Source organism: Podarcis liolepis (genome assembly GCF_965112155.1).
Source record: "Podarcis liolepis genome assembly, chromosome: 1".
Lineage (NCBI taxonomy): Eukaryota > Metazoa > Chordata > Lepidosauria > Squamata > Lacertidae > Podarcis > Podarcis liolepis.
This window is the reverse complement of record NC_139554.1, coordinates 112535394-112554606: the sequence shown is the minus strand read 5'-3', so window position 1 is coordinate 112554606 and position 19213 is coordinate 112535394. Positions and strand designations below refer to the sequence as shown.

Here is a 19213-nt window from a genome sequence, read left to right as displayed (position 1 = left end):
TTTGACCTGCTTATAAAATAAGTATTAGGGCTCATCTGCCTTGGAGGATAAAATCACATCAATGTGCGAGTCCCCTCCCCACAGTAGTTGGTGTTGATCTGGGCAAAAATATGGTATTTTGTAGATCTATGACTATGTTCACAAGCAATAAAATGCTGTAATGTCATGAGTAACATTCTGCTTGTGTGAATGAAGGCATTGAAAGGCAGGAAACTTGTAATGTTAGCTTGAGCAAAGCAAGCTTTGCTTGTGCCATGAAGTTTTTAAAAGACTGCCTGTCCGGTCTCTTCCTGTGCACTTCTAGCCCTTTCTGCTGGCTTGAGCAACAAGCTTCTCTGTAAGAAATGGAAAGGGATCCAGACTGAATTGCCAAAGACGACTTACCTCAAAATATTATAAATTAGTGCCCTCTGCTGTTAAACAGATTTTTCTTTAAGGAGTAGAATAATCTTTGGTATTTTTCTTCTTTTTTAAGTGGCAGAAAATATATTGTCCATGTTTATATCCTACCTTTTCTCCAGTGAGCTCAAGGCAGCAAACGTGATTCTCTTTCCCTCCCCATTTTTTTTTTAAAAAATACCTTTTTTATTTATTTTCATGGTACAGAAGATAAATTTTGAGAAAACGATTGTCACAACAGTAAACAACAAATAACTTGTCTTGATAAAATTACAGACTTTTGTCATGCCATCTGTTAAAGTTTCATTTGAGATCATTTTCCTATGAGCGCTGGGTAGATTCCTGGTGCAGTCTGAACAAGGTAGGTTAAGCTGGCTGGCCCAAGCTCACCCAACACAGAGCTTCTTAGCTAGGTGCAGATTTGAACCTGGGTTTCATCTATCCTAAGGGATGCGGGTGGCGCTGTGGGTTAAACCACAGAGCCTAGGACTTGCTGATCAGAAGGTCGGCGGTTCAAAAACCCATGATGGGGTGAGCTCCCTTTGCTCAGTCCCTGCTCCTGCCAACCTAGCAGTTCGAAAGCACGTCAAAGTGCAAGTAGATAAATAGGTACCACTCCAGCGGGAAGGTAAACAGCATTTCTGTGCCCTGCTCTGGTTTGCAAGAAGCAGCTTAGTCATGCTGGCCACGTGACCCGGAAGCTGTACGCCGGCTCCTTCGGCCAATAAAGCGAGATGAGCACCGCAACCCCAAAGTCGGTCACGATTGGACCCTAATGGTCAGGGGTCCCTTTACCTTTACTTCATCTATCCTTATCTGACACTGTGATCACTACACCACACTGGACCTCACTGTGTTGTATATTAGAGAATTCAGTGGATTAAAGATCTGACCTACCATCCAGTCTTTCTTTATTTTCTCATGAATGCTTATTTCTCCAATCCAGCTATCTTATGGACTCGTTTTGCTTTTCATTTTATTTTTTAAAAGTTATTTGCATAAAGGTTCAAATGTTTTGGTATTTTTGTTGCCTCTTCACCACCCTGTTCTCATTGTGTTCCTGACAGGGACACGAGTCATTGCAGGCCATGGGAAGCAGCGCTGACAGCTGTGACAGCGAGACAACAGTGACATCTTACAGTGAAGAACTCAAAACGCCAATAGATGAGCAGTCCTATTTTAATGAGCTTGATGAGGAGAAATTCCTTCGCACAGAAGTGGAGCAGCGGAAGAGGGAGGCAGTTTCTGGGAGCGACGCCGGAGAAGGTCGGAAAGTTCTAGAAGGCGAAACTGGGCAGGCTGAGACCGGAGGAGATACAGAGTTTGGCCGAGGAGGATATATTAGAAAAGATGAAGGTGTTCTTGCACAGGAGGGAGAGTCTGAAGTGCTGGAGGAAGGCAGTGAAGAGAGCGACGCAGATAAAAGCAGCGAGTACGAATTTCCTCAGTATAAAACGCACCACATTCTTAAATCGATGTCCTCTATAGAAAGCAGCAGTTCATCTCCTTCGTCCACTGAGCGGGTTAGCATTGCTTTGCAAAGAGCCCAGAGGAGGATAAGCGGCTCATCTGATTCCAGAGCCGGTCGCTCGCTGCTCAAGTCGAAAGACTTTCTTTTCAAGCAAAGGCATCGGATCTCTGAGTTGGACTATCCATTGAGGCGCTCCCAGTCTCTCCCATCTGCACTACTGAACCCGGTGAAAGTCGTCTCCTCTGTGAATGTCCAGCTCACTCCAGGAAAACAGACATTTTGTAGCCCCCCGTCTTTTACTTACAAGTACGACACTCCTGAACAAGAGGGAAAGGAGGAGCAGACGGAAGAGAAGCCCCCTGAGGAGAGAGACCACAGTCCCCCCAGGTGCAAATCCACACTTTTCATTGCACCATCATCCCTTAGGAAAGAAGGTTCCCAGCCTGCTTTGAACAAGGCGGCGGACGAACCGTGTCGGAGCAGAATACAGAGCTGCCCTTTGCACCTCCCGGCTCATATGTCTCAGTCGTCGTGCTCGCTACATTCCCTTCAGTTTGACTATCCAGACAGGCCCTTATGCGCGCATATGAGAACATTTAGTACGCACAGCATCCCAAGCACCCCTGGGTCGTCTTGCAGTGGTTTGCCTTCCCCGTTCAGCTGCCCTTACTCGCTGAGGCACGCTGGGCACCGGCGCCAAGCTCAGGCCATGCATTCGCCCTCCACGGTCGAAATGCAGCTGAGGAGAGTCTTGCACGACATCAGGAACTCTTTGCAAAACCTTTCACAGGTAAACTAGCTCATGGCTGCAGTTTGTATACCCCCCCCCGGTGTGTCTGTCTGGAGGATGCATATTTTGGTTGCTAAAAAGAAAGACAGCATGCACAACCGTTGTGCGGTGGTTTGTTTAAATTTAGGATTCCCCGTGGCATTTAGTGTTTCCACATGTAATTGATTTTGCTGGTAAACGGGAAAAGCTTGTCAAAGACTGGTTTTGCGAACAGGAGGCCCTCTAGGTGTTATGGATTGCAGTTTCCATCATCCATGACCACTGGCTGTGCTGACAGAAGTTGTAGTCCACCACATCTAGAAGGCACTACATTGGATGCCGCTGCCCAAACATTCCATTGAGTCCCTGACTAAGTTGGGATTTGACTCCGCAGATCTAAATTTGATGCTCTTATCAACTGGGTCACGTTGCCTTTCAATACAGTCATGGCAAAGCTGACGTACAAAAACTCAGTTCTGTGAAGCATGAATTAGATTTCTTCCTACTCGGGATCTTTTATATGCAAATGTTTTAAAGGCCTTGCTTTTTATTATTATTATTAAATTGAGGCTTGAGAAGATATTTCTGTTCTGTTAGTGCATCTGATGAAGTGTAAGCCATTGGTATTCTGTGCCCTGGGGAATGTTGGCATTGCTCAGGCCAGGAGCTTGGCAGAGTCCCTTCAAGGACAAGATAAGTAATGGGAGGCAAACTTTGCAGAAGGGCAAGTTTGCTCTCCACTAATTGTCTAATGCATGCCGTGTACAGCTGTGTGGAAATGTTGCATCACAATTCCCATTGTCCCTGATAATTGGCCATTATCGCTAGGGCTTATTGGGAGTTATAACAAAGGGATGTCTGGAGGGTCACAAGTTCTCCTCTCATCTAGAGAGTCCTTGAGCAGGATTATGAATCTGATCCGTCTCCCATTTCCCAGATGTCATTATATTGAAGGCCAGCCTGGTTTAGGCAAGTGTGAAATGAGTAGTATGCCTAAGAGCCAAGCCCCGTTCACACACACAAATTAGAATAAAACAACAATATTTGAATGCCATACGTATTTCTGCAGAGTCTTCATGAAGCCTGAGAGCTAGGCTAGGCGGCTTAAGTTTTGCAGCCATGTGTTTCATGTGCAAAACTGCTAATTTGAAAGCTCAGACTATTTTAATGCTCTGCAATAAATTTTGATTAAGTAACTTCCTTTTCTCAACCTCCTCCTAGAACGAATCCCAAGATTTTCCCCCACTTGGTACTTAACAGCCCTGTCATGTTCTAAAATGCTTGCCAGATGCAATAAACTCCGTTCTGGAGCTGGGGAAAGTTCACCTTTTTTTGAAGAGGCTTTCACAATCGGAAGCCTCATTTTATCATATGAAAGTTTGGAATGAACATAGTTGCTTTTCCAGTCAGGAGTTTCGCAGGGATCTGACACAGCTTTACTCATTCCATTTTGTAAAATGCATTCTTTTCCATGGTGTCCATAGTTAATAAAACTCCTAGACCTACACTGGACTTGCTACATTTCCCCATCCTTTAGGAGTTTGGCGGTATTGCCTCTGTGTGTTTCTGTTTTGACATATTTGGGTTTGTGTAGATAATGCTATCTGAAGCCTTGCTACTTGCACGCTAACTGCTTAGATACTTTTAAGTCTGAGGAAAAGCTCCTTTGTCTGTCATGCAGCATGTATCATTATCATCTTAGCACAGCTTTGATTTGGTACTTGTATCTTAACCAGAATATTATGAGCCAGTTTGCGCAGGGGTTACAGCGTTGGACTTAGACTGCATTGACCTGTGTTTCAAATCCCTGCTTAATTGTGAAGTTCACTAAGTGGCCTTGAAGAAGGCATTTGGTCTCATCTATTTCGCAGAGTAGACAGTCTCCTATGGGCTGCTCTTAGTCCTTTGGGGGAAGGACAAAAATCGCAGGTGGGAAGTTTTGCTTTGCACAAATTGGCTTCTTACCCAGAAATTTCACTGCCAAATTGGATTTTTGAATCTAAATCCATTCCACTTCTTAGTTGGAATTTGCTCTTCACACAGGTGCACAGAGCTAATTCAGATGGCACACATGATACCGCCGTCCGTAGGACTATACCACCTTGCAAGGCTTCTGGGGGCCTTGGTGGTTTGAATACACGCACCCAGCAGAATTGAAGAGGTGTAACAAATCTGACCAGTCTCAGATTTTAGATATTGTTTGGGGCTTCAGTGTTTCCATATCTGAGGGGTGGCAGGGGTATGACTGCCAGAAACACTGGCTGAAACACAGGTGGGCTGTCATTTAGGTGTGAGGGGGCTGGGCCCAGAGTTGAGGATGAGAGCCAAAGTTTGGCCTTGCTTGAAGTGCCAGCCCATTTACTCACAAAGTTGTTATAGAAAAATAAACTGGGCAAATGCAAACGTATTTTTCCTTGTATAAGATGCCCCAATGTATAAGATAACCTCAAAATTAAGAGATCAATATTTTAAACACAAAACAGAACATCTTTGATATTTTCTTAAATATTCAAAGTACTGATATATTTAGTACCATATATTTAAACATCAGCGGTCTGAGAAGTTGGCCAAAGTTGCTGAGCTTTTGCGGAAGTCCCCCAGAGTTAGGGTTACCATATTTCAAGAGGTAAAAATCAAAATTTGTTGGGCTTTTTTAGTGCAATAGCATGAAAAGTTCGTTGTGTTCATGACTGCTGTATTGACATGTTATTGCTTATTGGTCTTATGTACCAAGTTGTTAAAATGTATGTTTGTTTTGACCTCTTCTCTTCCCTTTCTAGAATGCTATGATGAGAAGTCCTGACCTCACTACAGCCCCTTACAGTACTCAGAGATCTTCTATTCTACCTCTCTATGAAGTAAATGGCATTTTTCTCTCTCTTCATCCATGTTCTGTGTTTGAGACAAACTTGCGCCTATATATATGTATAAAATGAGAATGTCCTTTCATCTGGGTTCTCCCCTCCCATCTTTAGAAGATAGGGACGAAGAAAGAGATGTTGCAGTTCTCTACTCCATGTATCCAGCCCTCTCCCTCCCTCCCTCCCTCTGGGTGGTTTTCAAGGGCAAAGGACAGGGAGGTCATGGGCATGCCGTAGATGTGGTGCTAAGATGGCTGACTCCACCAATAGGCTGTAAGTTGCTGAGCCCCAGCCCAGAGCCCAGATTGTCTCTATGAAGACAATCCATTGGCAGATTGGGCTCATGGAATTCATGGGAGACAAGGCTATAGCTACCAGCCATAGTGGCTCTTTATTCCCTCCAGTGTCAAGAGGGCGGAATGCCTCTGAATACTAGTTTCTGGGAATTGCAAGTGAGAAGAGAGCTCATGTCCTGTTTGTGGACTTCTCTTGTGTTTTATTGCATATTTTAATTTTTGAGGTTGTTTTAGTGCCCCGGCAGAATGGTTTTTGTCTCTTTTAGTTGTGCATTGGTTTTTATAGTTGGGGAACTGTAGCTGTAAACTGCATAGGAGGCATTTTGACATAAGCAATATACAAGTGAATCATCACTATCGTCGCCATCTGCTTGGCTACTGTGAAGACAGGGTTCTGTCCTGGAGGGGCCTTTAGGTCTGATTTGGCAGAGCTCTTGTTATGTACCGTATTTTTCGCTCTATAAGACGCACCAGACCACAAGACGCACCTAGTTTTTGGAGGAAGAAAACAAGAAAAAAAATATTCTGAATCTCAGAAACCAGAACAGCAAGAGGGATCACTGCGCAGTGAAAGCAGCAATCCTTCTTGCTGTTCTGGCTTCTGGGATAGCTGTGCAGCCTGCATTCGCTCCATAAGACGCACACACATTCCCCCTTACTTTTTAGGAGGGAAAAAGTGAGTCTTATAGAGCAAAAAATACGGTATTTACACAGAGTTCTGAACATAAATACTTCTCTGTATCTGTCTTCTAGAATACATTCCAAGATCTTCAAGCCGTGAGAAGGAACCTAAACCTGTTTAGAACGCAAATGATGGATTTGGAATTGTCCATGTTGCGCCAGCAAACCACTGTTTATCAGCACATGACAGAGGAAGAGAGGTGAGTGGGGTAGGGGGGTGCTCTCACCTAAGCAACTTGTTTACTATATCTGTGCTCACATGCAGGTTGCTTTTATATTTCTACTAAAACCTTTCGCATCTGTTCTCTTTCTTTCTCAAAAGCACTGTTTTTCTTCTAGGTGTGCAGCCTTCAAATAATCCTAAAGCACGCTCCTTCTCCTTCCTCTTCTGCGCATTTAGAACTGGCCTTTTGCATTCTGACTCTGCCACTTTGCTTCTGATCATCACTCACAGTTAGATTGCTGCAACTTTCTCCATGGCGGTCTTTCTGTTCTGCCACCTCTTCTCCACTCTCTTCAGAGTGCTTCTGTCAAGACCAACCTTTCGTCCCTTTTGCTCTGATCTCTGCCCTCTTGGTAAGATCCTTTTTGACGTTTGGGTTTCGTTTCATTTGGGCATTAACTTCAAGGGTCCTATTCCTTAGGACATTTAGATGTTTTGAAAGGGATGGCTTTTCATTTTATTTATTCCTCAAGGAGTTCAAGGTGGCATGCTTCTCGACCCTTCAATGTTTTTCCTCTCAGCAACCCTGTGAAGCAGTAGGTTAAGACTGCAAGACTGTGGCTGGCCCAAGATCACCCAGTGAACTTAATGACTGAGTGGGGATTTAGACCTTGGTTTCTCAGGTCCTAGTCCAACACTATGGGGTGCAGGTGCTGCTGTGGTCTAAGCCTCTGAGCCTCTTGGGCTTGGTGATTGGAAGGTCGGTGATTTGAATCCCTGTGACAGGGTGAGCTCCCGTTGCTCTTTCCCAGATTTTGCCAACCTAGCAGTTCGAAAGCAATCCAGTACAAGTAGATAAATAGGTACCACTGTGGCGGGAAGGTAAATGGTGTTTCCATGCACTCTGGATTCCGTCACGGTGTTCTGTTGTGCCGGAAGCGGTTTAGTCATGCTGGTCATATGACCCAGAAAGCTGTGTGTGGACAAACACTGAATCCCTTGGCCTGAAAGTGAGATGAGTGCTGCACCCCATAGCCACCTTTGACTGGAGTTACCCGTCCGGGGGTCCTTTCCCTTTTATTTTATTTTTACCTTAGTCTAACACTCAAACCACTTCACCACACTGGGTTGGTCTCAGGATTTCCCTCCAGATCATACCAGTCACTCTTATAGCCACCTGGTGGTGAGGTTCCATAGAACTATTTGTTTCTGAAGATACTCATTTTATTACACACACACACACACACACACACACACACACACACCTGCCATCCTCCTAAAGAGATAAATGTGCCCTGAGTTTCTTCTCCCCACCCCATCTTAGTCTTTCAATATGCTTGTGGTAAAGGTTTGCTTGAGAAATAGTGACTGAGCTCAAGGTCAGTCATAAGTGAGTGCAGATTTGAGTGTGTGTCTTCCCAGGCCTAGCCTAAGGCTCTGCTCATGAGTTTCTTGTCTGATGTCTGCTACATGCATGGTAGCCCTTCAAGCCAGCCTAGTTCCACTGAAATCCCGTTTCGTTTTCACTGTAGATTCTGTAAGGAAAGAAAAGGGTTGCTTCACTCTCCCATCCATGTATTACGGCATCTGCATGACCAGCTCTCTCCCTTGCTTATATAATACGCTGCTCCCAATAAATACCTGGACCACATCCAAACCTATATATAGCATTTAATTTACAGATTTGCTAAATACATACTAGTTAAGCTCTGGAAGTCTTGTTCCCCGCCCTAAGGGATTAGTTGTTGTTGTTTTTACTAATTTCATCTCCAGTGGATTTTCCTCATTAGTTTGCAAAACCAAAAGTAAAGCCCCATGCACTCCTGTGGAATGCACACATTCCTTCTTTCCTCTGTTCCCTTTTCTTGGTTGCTATATATTTTCATGTGAAAGTGCATATATCTGCATAACACTGGACTGATATGTTATCATTCCCTCCACTGCTTCGGATGATATGCCTATTTGTGCTCTGCCAACAGGATTGTATATTCCCCTTTCCATTTTGTTTGCTTCTGATTTAGATATGAAGCTGATCAACTCCAGAGCCTGAGGAAATCTGTCCGCATGGAGCTTCAGGAATTAGAAATGCAGTTAGAGGAGCGCCTTCTTACTCTCGAAGAGCAGCTTAGGAATATTCACGTGTCTTCACCTTACAGGCAACAAACACCCATGGTATGTCTTTTGTCACAGTCCGTCTGTGCAGATATATCTGTGCAAGGGATGTAGAAGCACCGGGTAGATATGGGGCGAGTTATTCCCCTAATACCCAGAACTTTGTTATGCCACCAAGCATTAGAACAGACACATTAAGCATTTTTGTTTTGGGGCAGAGTATTTTTTCCCCCCATGTGGATCCATGTTCCGGAGGCTAATGGAATTCAATATTAGACATGCTAAGCAAATTTTCAAGTCAGTGGCAAGAGGGAAGCCCAGATTGAAGGCCTGTAGCCCACAGCCTCAGAATGGTGAGGACATGCACATTCAGCAGAATGGTTGAGTTTGTCCTGTGGGTATTTGTACTCCTTTATTGTTAAAAAACTAAGAGACAGGCAACTGGGCTTGGATTTGTAGGCCAAGAAGAAGTTGGGGGTTGCGTTGCTCTGTCAATACCAACAGGCATAAAACATGGCCTGTGTTTTCCCCTAGGCTCACAACTTGCTCTGGAAGCATTTCCCCATGTAGTTTAGGGTGGTGTAGCCCAGATGTCACTAATGATCCAGTTCAACAATCCACTAATGATCCAGATCAACCTTCCAGCCCCTTGATCTCTCTGGCATTCTTCATATGAACAAACCTGAAATAGAAAATGATAGAGGCTTATATTGACAGTGGCCCAATCCTGGCTTAATAAACTAGGGTATTTCTGAGCTGTTACATCTCCTTCACTCCTCCCTTCATGTCAGCAAGGAAACAAACCAGGAAGCTACGGCTGACTGCAGCTTTCTGCTACATGTGAATGGAGAACTGGGGTTCATGGCCACCCCAAACGACAAACAATGGTTTCTTGTGTCCACTCATGTGAAGGGGAAACAAAGGGGCTGCATGTGTGTTGAGAATTTAATCATATGAACGGAGCTATTACATTTGAATGAGGAGTCAGAAGAAACTAAACTAAAGAGCATGTAGCTAAAGAGCTCTGTCCTTTCCCCCCATCAGAGGGGGGAAGTTCTAGATAGAATAGCTCAGCTGACTACAGGTTACCCGATAACCAAATGGTGACCTCTGCAGATTCAGGTTGCTTTTCTTTGGAGATTCCAAAGGTTTAGAAGACCCAGGGATGGGTCTGAGGAGGAAAAGGAAACATGATGTGTGTTTTTTTGAGGGGGGGACTAAGACCCAACTAAGTTGTGCCAAATAGATCCACTGAAATTGATGAACTTAAGCTACTTCAGTCCACTGATTTCATTTGGTCTTCTCTGAGTCCTGACTAACAGTGTCCATATCCTCTAAACTCTTACAGCTCTTTAAATATTTTTCTTCCTTACTATGTCCTGGAATCATAAATGCAGAGGTAGCATAAAAGGCTCTCTGGGTCCTTGTTTTCTCAGAAAGTTGGCGGTGTGGCACAGGCCACGAAGCAATTTTGAGAGCTTCCAAAAACATCAACAACCCCTAATTTCTGTGGTGTTTTTTTCTTCCAGGGCATGTATGGGAGCAGAAGCACTGATAACTTGTCGTGCCCTTCTTCACTGAATGTGATGGAGCCGGTAAGTAACCAAGACAAAGGCTGGAAGTGAAGGCAGTGGTATTTTCCAGTCACACTGAGATGTTTCATTGGCAGTGATACATGAATGGAATGGATTGGATTGGAATGGAATAAATGTATGTACAGAACATGTGAGATACTGGGGATGCTGTCAAATTCATGCTAGGCCTTTGGCTATTCTGAGACACAGTGCGTTCCAGTAGGGTTGAAGGCATGGTTTGTAGCCCAAGGATGAGGCGTAATTTTTGTGCTCCTGTTCCACCATACATTTGGGGTTTTGCCTGTCTCACAAGACAGTGAGTAAAGCAGTTGTCTTGTCTTCCTCCCCCACCTCTCATAATTCCGTAGGTCTCTGAACTCATTCGAGAGCAGTCATTTCTGAAGTCTGAGCTGAGGTTGGGTCTGGGAGAACTTGGAATGGAGATTCCGCCGGCCGACGGCTCAGAATGTGCTTTTGATCACGGACATTCTGACTCCTCTTCAGTGTGTTCCAGCCAAGCCAGCAGAAAAGACAGTGCACACTCATCTGAGATGATGGGGAAGGCCAAGCCCCAAAGCAAAAAAATCTACCGAGCGTGTGTGGCCTTGATGCCCTCTCCACCGGCAAGAGCAGGAACAGGGCAGCCTCCTGAAAGCTCTGAGGGACACACAACGTCCAGATCGGAGGTGGAGCAGAAACTTGAAAAGATCCCTCTTGTGCCTGCGGTTGAAGAAATTCACAGAAGTGTGGAGAACGATGAACTGCAGCAAGTCATACGAGAGGTGAGCAGCAGGCTGGCTAGCATTTGGAGCGTTTTATCTCAATGTTTTCTTCTTAATGTGGTTAAGAAGATTCGATTGACCTCACCGAACTCCAATCCCCAGGATAGTTTAATGATCAATCCCTCTTCCCAGGAAATGAGGAATTGTAACTCTCTGAGGGTAATAGGGATCTCCTAACAACTCTTGGCAACCTTAACAAACTATAGTTTCCAAGATTCTTTGAGGGAAGCCATCAGGTTGCTGTTTGCAGCAGTTGGAAAGCTTTCTTTCTTCTTTTGGCCCAGCCTTAGTTCAGATCTTTCCCAACAGTATCAAGAGATGTTGGGGGTTGAACTGAGACGTCCTGCATACAGAGGATGTGATCTTTCCCCGAGAGTCTCATACTCAGTGCCGGGCTTTGGAGAAAGTCTGGTGCTGTTATGGTCTAAGGACTAATGCCATAAAAGTTATTCAATTCTTCTCATGTTTCCTCAGAAGTAAGTCCCATTGTGTTGCTTGTCCCTTAAACACAGAAGTTTGCCAAATCACACATTGTGTGTATGTTACAGAGTGGGTTTGTTTAATGCTGGCACCCACTTTGTTTAATATATCTCTTTGCATCTCATAAATACCGAAAGTCTCTGCCTTGCATTGTTTGCTTCCCAAAGCAGAATGAATCCATTGCAGGGAAATTCATTAATATGCATTCTTGATATTTCTTCACAAATGTTAAACTCATGGCATTCTGAACAATTCCTCTCCCTGTGTATACATGAATTATCTTGGCTTGTAGGAGAAAACAGCATAAATAGTATTCAGTGTTCCAGAGCATGCCAGAATAGACTGTAATGTGTGTGAGCTTTTGACCTGTATCTTTTTACTGGAATGAAAAGGAACCCGCTATCCTTTTCTCCATACTCCCACAGAAGAAAACTACAAAAAGGCCAAGATACTTAACTTTGTTCTCTCTTGCTTCGAAGGAAATGCAGATTGCTTTCTTATTTATGGAATATAAAAAATGCAAAATATAAAATAAAAGAAGAATGGAGCTAGTGTTCTCTACTTAATAGAAATCGGGTTATTGGGGAATAGTATCTTGAATCAAATTGTTTCAGGAATACTTGATTTGAACTGTCTCCATTTTACTTTTTCAAGACACCGGTGCACTTTTGCAAAGTCACACTGGCGCCTTTCAAGGCACTAGTTTCAAGGAACCTTTGGGTGATAGCCAACATTAATCATTCTCAGCATAGATCCATTGAAATCATTGGACATCACCCTCTATTTGAAGAAGCTTCTCTAGAAAGAGTGGCAGGTCTTACACTTAGCTGTAAAACATTTTTTTAAAATCAGACTGATTGCAGGTCCATTGGTATTCTTTCTTGTGTGCCACTTTCTAGATGCAAAGTTGGATTCTTTGCACACATCCCTTACTGCAGCGAGGAAACTTGGACGCAGAGACAGCATCCTGCCCAAGGTCACACAGGAAGCCTGGCTGTAGCAAAGCCAGGAATAGAACACAAGTTGCCTGTTCCTTTCCACACAGATGGATCCTTTCTCTTGCTTGCTCATCCATTAGCTCCGCTAATTTGGGAAGCCTTTGTCACTTCATTTCGGAATGCACCCAATTTATTTATAGCCTTTGTATTCGTCCCTTAAGTGGCAATCCCGCCAGCACTGGAACGCAGAACCCTTGGTTCTCAGCACAGCGCTGCTGCTTGTGGTCAACCACCAGGGCTGCAGTTTGGAGCAATTTCCTGGGCATTAAATAACCACTAGACTGGCTCATTCTCCAACCACACCCCTCCTGCCCCTTGCTGCCCATTGGATTCTCATAGACAGGAAGAATGATAAAAGGCTTTCTGTTAGGGCTGAGTTTTTGGACACCAATGGTCATCCTGGCTTAGGTATCTGTCAATTTATTCCTCATCTTTGGCTCCTAGGTTATTCTGCACCATGAACTCATGGGTCTGTTTCTCAGTATTGACCCCCCTCCTTCAGTGTTGCCCTCCAACAATATTCTTGTAGGATTAGAAGCATAGTACAGAACTTAGGACACATCCACTCCATACATTTAATAAAGCACATGGCTTCCCCACTAATAAACCTGGAAACTGTAGTTTACCCCCTCACAGAACTACAGTTCCCAGCACCCTTAAACTACAGTTCCCAGGATAAGATGGGGGAAAGCCATATGCTTCAAATGGATGGTGTTGCAGATATAACCCTGGAAAACTGCCTACTGCCACATTCCCCCAATTCCACAAGGAAAGATTGAATGGGATTGGCCCAACCTAGGCAGTTGTGCTTAGCCTTCAGTGAGCTACAAATATAGGGGAAGGATGGTAAATGTAGACAAACCTGAAATGTCTTCTTTTCAGATCAAAGAATCTATCGTCGGTGAAATCAGACGGGAAATTGTAAGTGGACTGTTAGCAGCTGTCTCTTCCCCTAGCAGATCTGCTAACGCTAAGCAAGAAACGCAACCGTGAATCGGTACTACAGGTAAATATTTCAGTGTTGCTGCATGCCAGTAAGTGCTAGCAGGAGGGTGGGGAAAGACCATGCAGATTACATCAGAAAAGAATGTAGGGGCTGAATATTACAGAATTGCACTACTGCCTCCACTTGGCCACCAGTGGGTGGATTCCAAACCATTAGCCCGGGGTGTTGAAATGCATGTGTTATATATGATATATATACTTTTTCTTAAATTTTCTGTTTTACAATTTCAAATACTCATTTTACATCCTTAAAATATCCTTCTTCTCTTTCCATAGTTCATTTTACGTATCATAAATCTCTGCATATTTTACAAAAACTATACCATTCGGTATTCCATTATTGCACCCACCAAAACTTATTTACACTGTTGAATTTATCTTAATGCTGCCAGCGTTTTCAGCTATACACAATTATTTCCCATATATTCAATAGATGTTTTCCAATCTTCTTTAAACGTATGTTCTTCTTGTTCTCTTATTCTATGGGTTGAGTCTGCAAGTTGTGAGTCCCAGGTGTTGAGATGCATGTCGCTGCTTTCACCAAATAAATATATTTGTTTTTGATTTGAAATGACAATCATGCAATAACTCTCTCTCCCCCCCTCCCCCACAATGACAGGTTGGCATGTGGTCCAGGGACACTGTGGAATTCTCTTTTTGGAAGGCTAGATGGGCGTGTCTGCCTGCACTCAGGAGGACAGAAGTGAAGGCTACTGTATACAGTTTGTAGTTTTGTGCTGCTTAATGTTCCACTTCAGCTCCCTCTGCTCCGATTGGGACACTCTACATCTTACTACTGCCCATGAACCACCTTTCAAGCCTTAATATTTATTTGTACATTCCTACGGTTCATTTGTGCATAGTGTCTTGCTATTATTATTATTATAATTATTATAATTATTTCTGTGTAGAGGTGTTCCTCATAAAACTTGAAGACTTCCTTGATCTACCCCAGTTATAAATAGCCTAGGATTGTCATTGTTATTTTATATATCTATGTAAAAACCCACTGACCTCTGTGAGGTATTTAACTGTGCAATAACTGATTCACTCTGAGAGCTTGAAACAACTATCCTGTTTTCACTGCTGTTACCAAGTGCCACTTCAAAAGAGGAGAGTAACCTGTTGTGTTGTTGTTGTTTTAAAATGCTGTAACTCTTGGGAGAAGCTGTTGTTTGCAAAGAGTTTAGAGAGCTAAATGAACTTACGTAAAACTACTAAGAACGCTTACACCGAGAGCCTTATCTCTGAGCAGTAGACACCTTTTAAAAATAAATAAAATTTTCTGCTTCTTTAATCTTTCTCCTTGGGGGTGTGCTTTGTATTGTTTTAAAAATCCTTAATATATATTGATGACTTCTCAACGGTATCAGGAGGCAGCCTTTTTCTCCTTTTCATAAAACAAGTCTATAAAACACTAGAGGGTTTTTCTAAGTGGATAATGCTGTTGTTGTGGGGGAATCGGAATGAATTGTTCCCCTTTTTCTGAAGTTTTACTATGGCCCAGGGAAAATGGCATGTATCAGAACAGATGGAATTGTATGTTGGCAGGGTTTTCAGTTTCTTTTACATGTTTTTTTGTCAATGGGATGCTAGACAGTCAAGGTTTAATAATGTCTGGATTATTGCCACTGGGATTCCTTATGTTTCTGTGGTTTTGTTTTTAAAATATGTTTTCAGCTAATAAAATCAAGATTGTGTTGAATACATAATCAAAACTAGTAAAACTATAACTATCTTTTATGAGAAAAGTCTGTCAAAGTGCATTTGGAGTGGACATAAGGGCTTTCATATTAAAAGGGGCTGTTATGCCAATAAAATATTTATTTTGCCTACAAGTGTTTTGAACTCGTTATTTTCATTGGTTTTCAGACACTGGAGTCTTCTGCCTGGGCTGGGAGAGTTATGTGAATAGATCCGTACATAGGCATTTGAGAGAAGAATTCAGCTTGCATATTAAGCCTGGTTTATACATGCAGCAAAATGAGATATTAGAACCCTGAGCTGGTATAATGGACTGAACCACCTCAGGTGATAGGTGGGGGGGTGTATCATGTATGAATGTTCCTTTACATTACAAGAGACACAGAAGCCGTGTCCCAGTCATTGTATCATTCAGGTTGTGCATCAGAAGTTGATCTGGAGCTCTTGTGCAACAAATCTGTTACCCCCTCCTGCTGACCCCTGCAAAAAAGTGACTTTTTGCTATAACTCTGCCCATCTAGCCTGGTTGCCTCAGCCACTCTGGATGGCTCCCAACAAAAAATGGGGGGAGGCACAATATCACACACTAAAAACTTCCCTGAACAAGACTGCCTTCACATGTCTTTTAAAAATCACATAGCTGTTTGACATCTGCTGGGAGGGTGTTCCACAGGGTAGGCACCACTACCAAAAAGGCTCTTTGCCTGGTTTCCTGTAAGTTCACCTCTCACAATGAGGGAACCACCAGAAGGCCCTCAGAGCTGGATCTCAGTGTCTGGGCTGAACGATGGGGGTGGAGACACTCCTTCAGACCAGAGATTATGGGAGTTTTAGTTCAGTAATCATCTGTGGGGCCAAATGTTCCCCATACCTGATGTAAAGAAAAGGCTGGATTCAAGGAATTTACTGCTGAAGGGAACTATTAGGCTTCTGTCTTGCTTAAGAGCTTCCTGTAGGTATCTAGTTAGCTAGTGTGAGAACACGTCTAGGTTAGGTGGACCTTTGATCTGATCCAGCAAAGCTATTCTTCTGTTCTTACTGACCTATAGATTAATGTTCAGTGTCAATGGAACAGACTCTTCCTGGTTTCTTGCTACCATTTCAAAAGCTACATAAAAGGTAAAGGTAAAGGACCCTTTTACGGTTAGATCCAGTCAAAGGCAACTATGGTGTTGCAATGTTCATCTCGCTTTTCAGGCTGAAGGAGCCGGCGTTTGTCCACAGACAGCTTTGCGGGTCATGTGGCCAGCATGACTAAACTGCTTCTGGCGCAACACCTTCATGGAAGCCAGAGCGCACAGAAACACCATTTACCTTCCCGCCGCAGTGGTACCTATTTATCTACTTGCACTGGTGTGCTTTTCAGCTGCTAGCTAGGACAGAGCAATGGGAGCTCACCCCATCACGGGGATTTGAACCACCGACCTTCTGATTGGCAAGCCCAAGAGGCTCAGAGGTTTAGACCACAGTGATACCCATGTCCATAGCAGCTCATTGTCACCACAGTTATGACTCCATGCTCCTGGCTATTTAACATGGCCTCAAGCGTACCGGTAATTTGGTTGATGCATAGATCCAGAAGTTGTCAATGTATATAGGAAATAGCATGATTTCCCCCCCATATAGTATAGGGTTGTTGTTGTTTGTTTTGCAGCTTCCTGCCACATGCAACAACCATCACTGAAGCAAACCTACTCAAACTGGCGTTAAAAATGACTTTCATTGCACTGAGGAGGACGACACCTACACAAACAATCCTTCAGGCTGACATTATGATGGCGATGAATGTAAGCAATTTATTGGGCTCGCTGGCCGGGATCCCAAGCACCACGCGACTAATTGTACATGCCTACATGGGTTTCAAACAGCGGCCTTCTGTGCAATGTGTCTCTTTAATTCTTCACAGTCTCCAAAAGAGCTTTTATGTTCTCCAGTAGTGAATAAAACAGTGTCACTTGTTCTAGATACCAAGTTTTGCTCATCTACACCACCGCCAGAGACCCTAGGGTAGGGTTGCCATATGTCCAGAATTTCCTGGACATAGCCAGAATACAGCAGTCGGAAGCAGTGTCCAGGCAGAAAATGCTGAAACGCCCAGGGAAATCCAGACATACGGCAACCCATTTCGGTTGCTATAAAAATAGCTCAAAAATTTCTGACTCCCATCAGCCTGCATTGCCAACGTTCAGAGATGATGGGAGTTACAAGCCAACTTTTAGAAGGCAACAGGTTCATCACTCCTGAGCTACATGTTTTGCCGTTTTCTAAACCATGTTCATAGACATGGACGCTACTAAGAACTATTATTGAAACACAGGAAGTAGTAGGTGGCTTCCTGAAATTTTAATATCTTTACCGAAGTTGCCAAGTGACGTCTGTTTTAAGCCACTCTATCTTTGTCAATAATAATTTTCTTAACAACTTTTGTATTTCACATGTACACTATTTAAGCTTGGAGTGGGGTATGGGTTTTCGTTTTCACTTTTGTTTTTCCACTTGACACTTTTAAGTGTCTTTAATATTTTATGATCAATTACTAATACTTTATCCAATTTTAATCTGTATGATTCTGTACTTTTCTACTTCCCACACTAAAAGAGTAGTGGTACTCGTGTAATGTTTGGGAGGTAGGGTTAATGTTTGCCTTATTCTTTTTTTAGTATTGAAATAGTTGAATAAAAATGCTGTCACACTGCTGAGCTCAGAATTAAGCACATTTAAATCTAGGGTCCAAATATTTTGAAACAATTGCTCTTTTTCCCAATCTAAAAAGAGATTCTGTCCTTTCTATTCATTTTTTAAAAACATGCAATCAAAGTGGAGGAAATGCTAACTTTTCATTTCTTGTTGTATTTGTAAATCCTTTCTAAATATTCCTGCAAAATTAATATAGTTTAAAAGTCAATTTCTATCCTCATTATTTTTTAAAAAAATGGTTATTTTTTACACCATGGCTGACAAAAAGATGACCCAGACTATTATTCTTTTTAATGCTGCTAAATCTTCATATCACAAATGCAGGTTCCTGGAAACTCAACTGATTTTCAATCATTGCAAAAGCCCTAAATACTTGATTTCCTGATTAAATACACTAGAGCAGAATTCTGATCTAAGCTCAATGAAATCAATTGAGCTTCCTTCCACGTAATTGTGTTTATGAACTGGGTGTTAGCTAGCCAAACATTTATCTCTTCTATTGAACCGTATGTAGCTTTAAGAAGACAGAGCGTGTTCTCACTAAAGGAGAGCACGTGTTGCGGCTGGGGCCAGGCAAAGCACCCTTTAGTTGCCAGGTAGAATCTTGGGAAAGGAACTGGTCAAGATTGGTGTTGGTGTTGCTGGGGAAAATTGAATGTTGCCAATTGGGGGGTGGAGATCAGAGGATATTTAAGCAAGGCCCACAGAGTGTTGCTTTCTCTTTTGCTGTGGGCATCGGATCAGCATCGGATCGAGCCATAGCGAAGGACTGGTTGTATACAACTCGTTTCTATTCCTAATCTCCTCTCCTTTTAATTTTATTTATTTTACCTATTTCTTTGCCATTCTTCCCCCCCCCCTCTTTTAATTTTCTCTTCTTTCTGAGTTTTCTTGGTTTTAATTTTAGTTGGACCCCTGACGCAGCTCCCCCGGGGCGTTGGGCCCTGTGGGCCGCTGGGGTGGCTGGGTTGGGCACCAGACCCAGGGCTTACGGTCCGGCACGCGGCTGAAGCCGGCAAGGGGGATCGGTCTGGTGGGCCCCGGCCATTGCCGGCTGGCACTCTCAGCCTTAACCAACAGGCCCGGGGGGATCGCAGGGCCGGGGGACCGCATTTAATACCTTAGGCTTAGTATTTGTCCCTTCCTCCCTCCTTCCCTTCCCCATTTTGGAGCGGGCACTTACCGGGTCGGCGGCGGCCTCCTTTCTCGCGCGCTCCGACG

General features: G+C 43.4%; 1 protein-coding gene across 6 annotated transcripts in view; it reads left to right on the top strand.

The window, feature by feature from the left end:
- The window catches only part of ITPRID2 (ITPR interacting domain containing 2), a 67741-nt gene extending 52312 nt beyond the window's left edge, over nucleotides 1–15429 (top strand). For all 6 annotated transcript variants that reach the window (XM_083495888.1, XM_083495885.1, XM_083495887.1 and 3 more), the window contains 8 exons: nucleotides 1467–2660; nucleotides 5420–5497; nucleotides 6550–6677; nucleotides 8662–8812; nucleotides 10282–10347; nucleotides 10695–11108; nucleotides 13469–13592; nucleotides 14211–15429. In XM_083495888.1, coding sequence (XP_083352014.1) covers nucleotides 1467–2660; nucleotides 5420–5497; nucleotides 6550–6677; nucleotides 8662–8812; nucleotides 10282–10347; nucleotides 10695–11108; nucleotides 13469–13579 — 2142 coding nt within the window. In that variant the 3' untranslated portion in view covers nucleotides 13580–13592; nucleotides 14211–15429. The remainder of the gene's footprint in view (nucleotides 1–1466; nucleotides 2661–5419; nucleotides 5498–6549; nucleotides 6678–8661; nucleotides 8813–10281; nucleotides 10348–10694; nucleotides 11109–13468; nucleotides 13593–14210) is intronic.
- Nucleotides 15430–19213: the final 3784 nt, after the last annotated feature.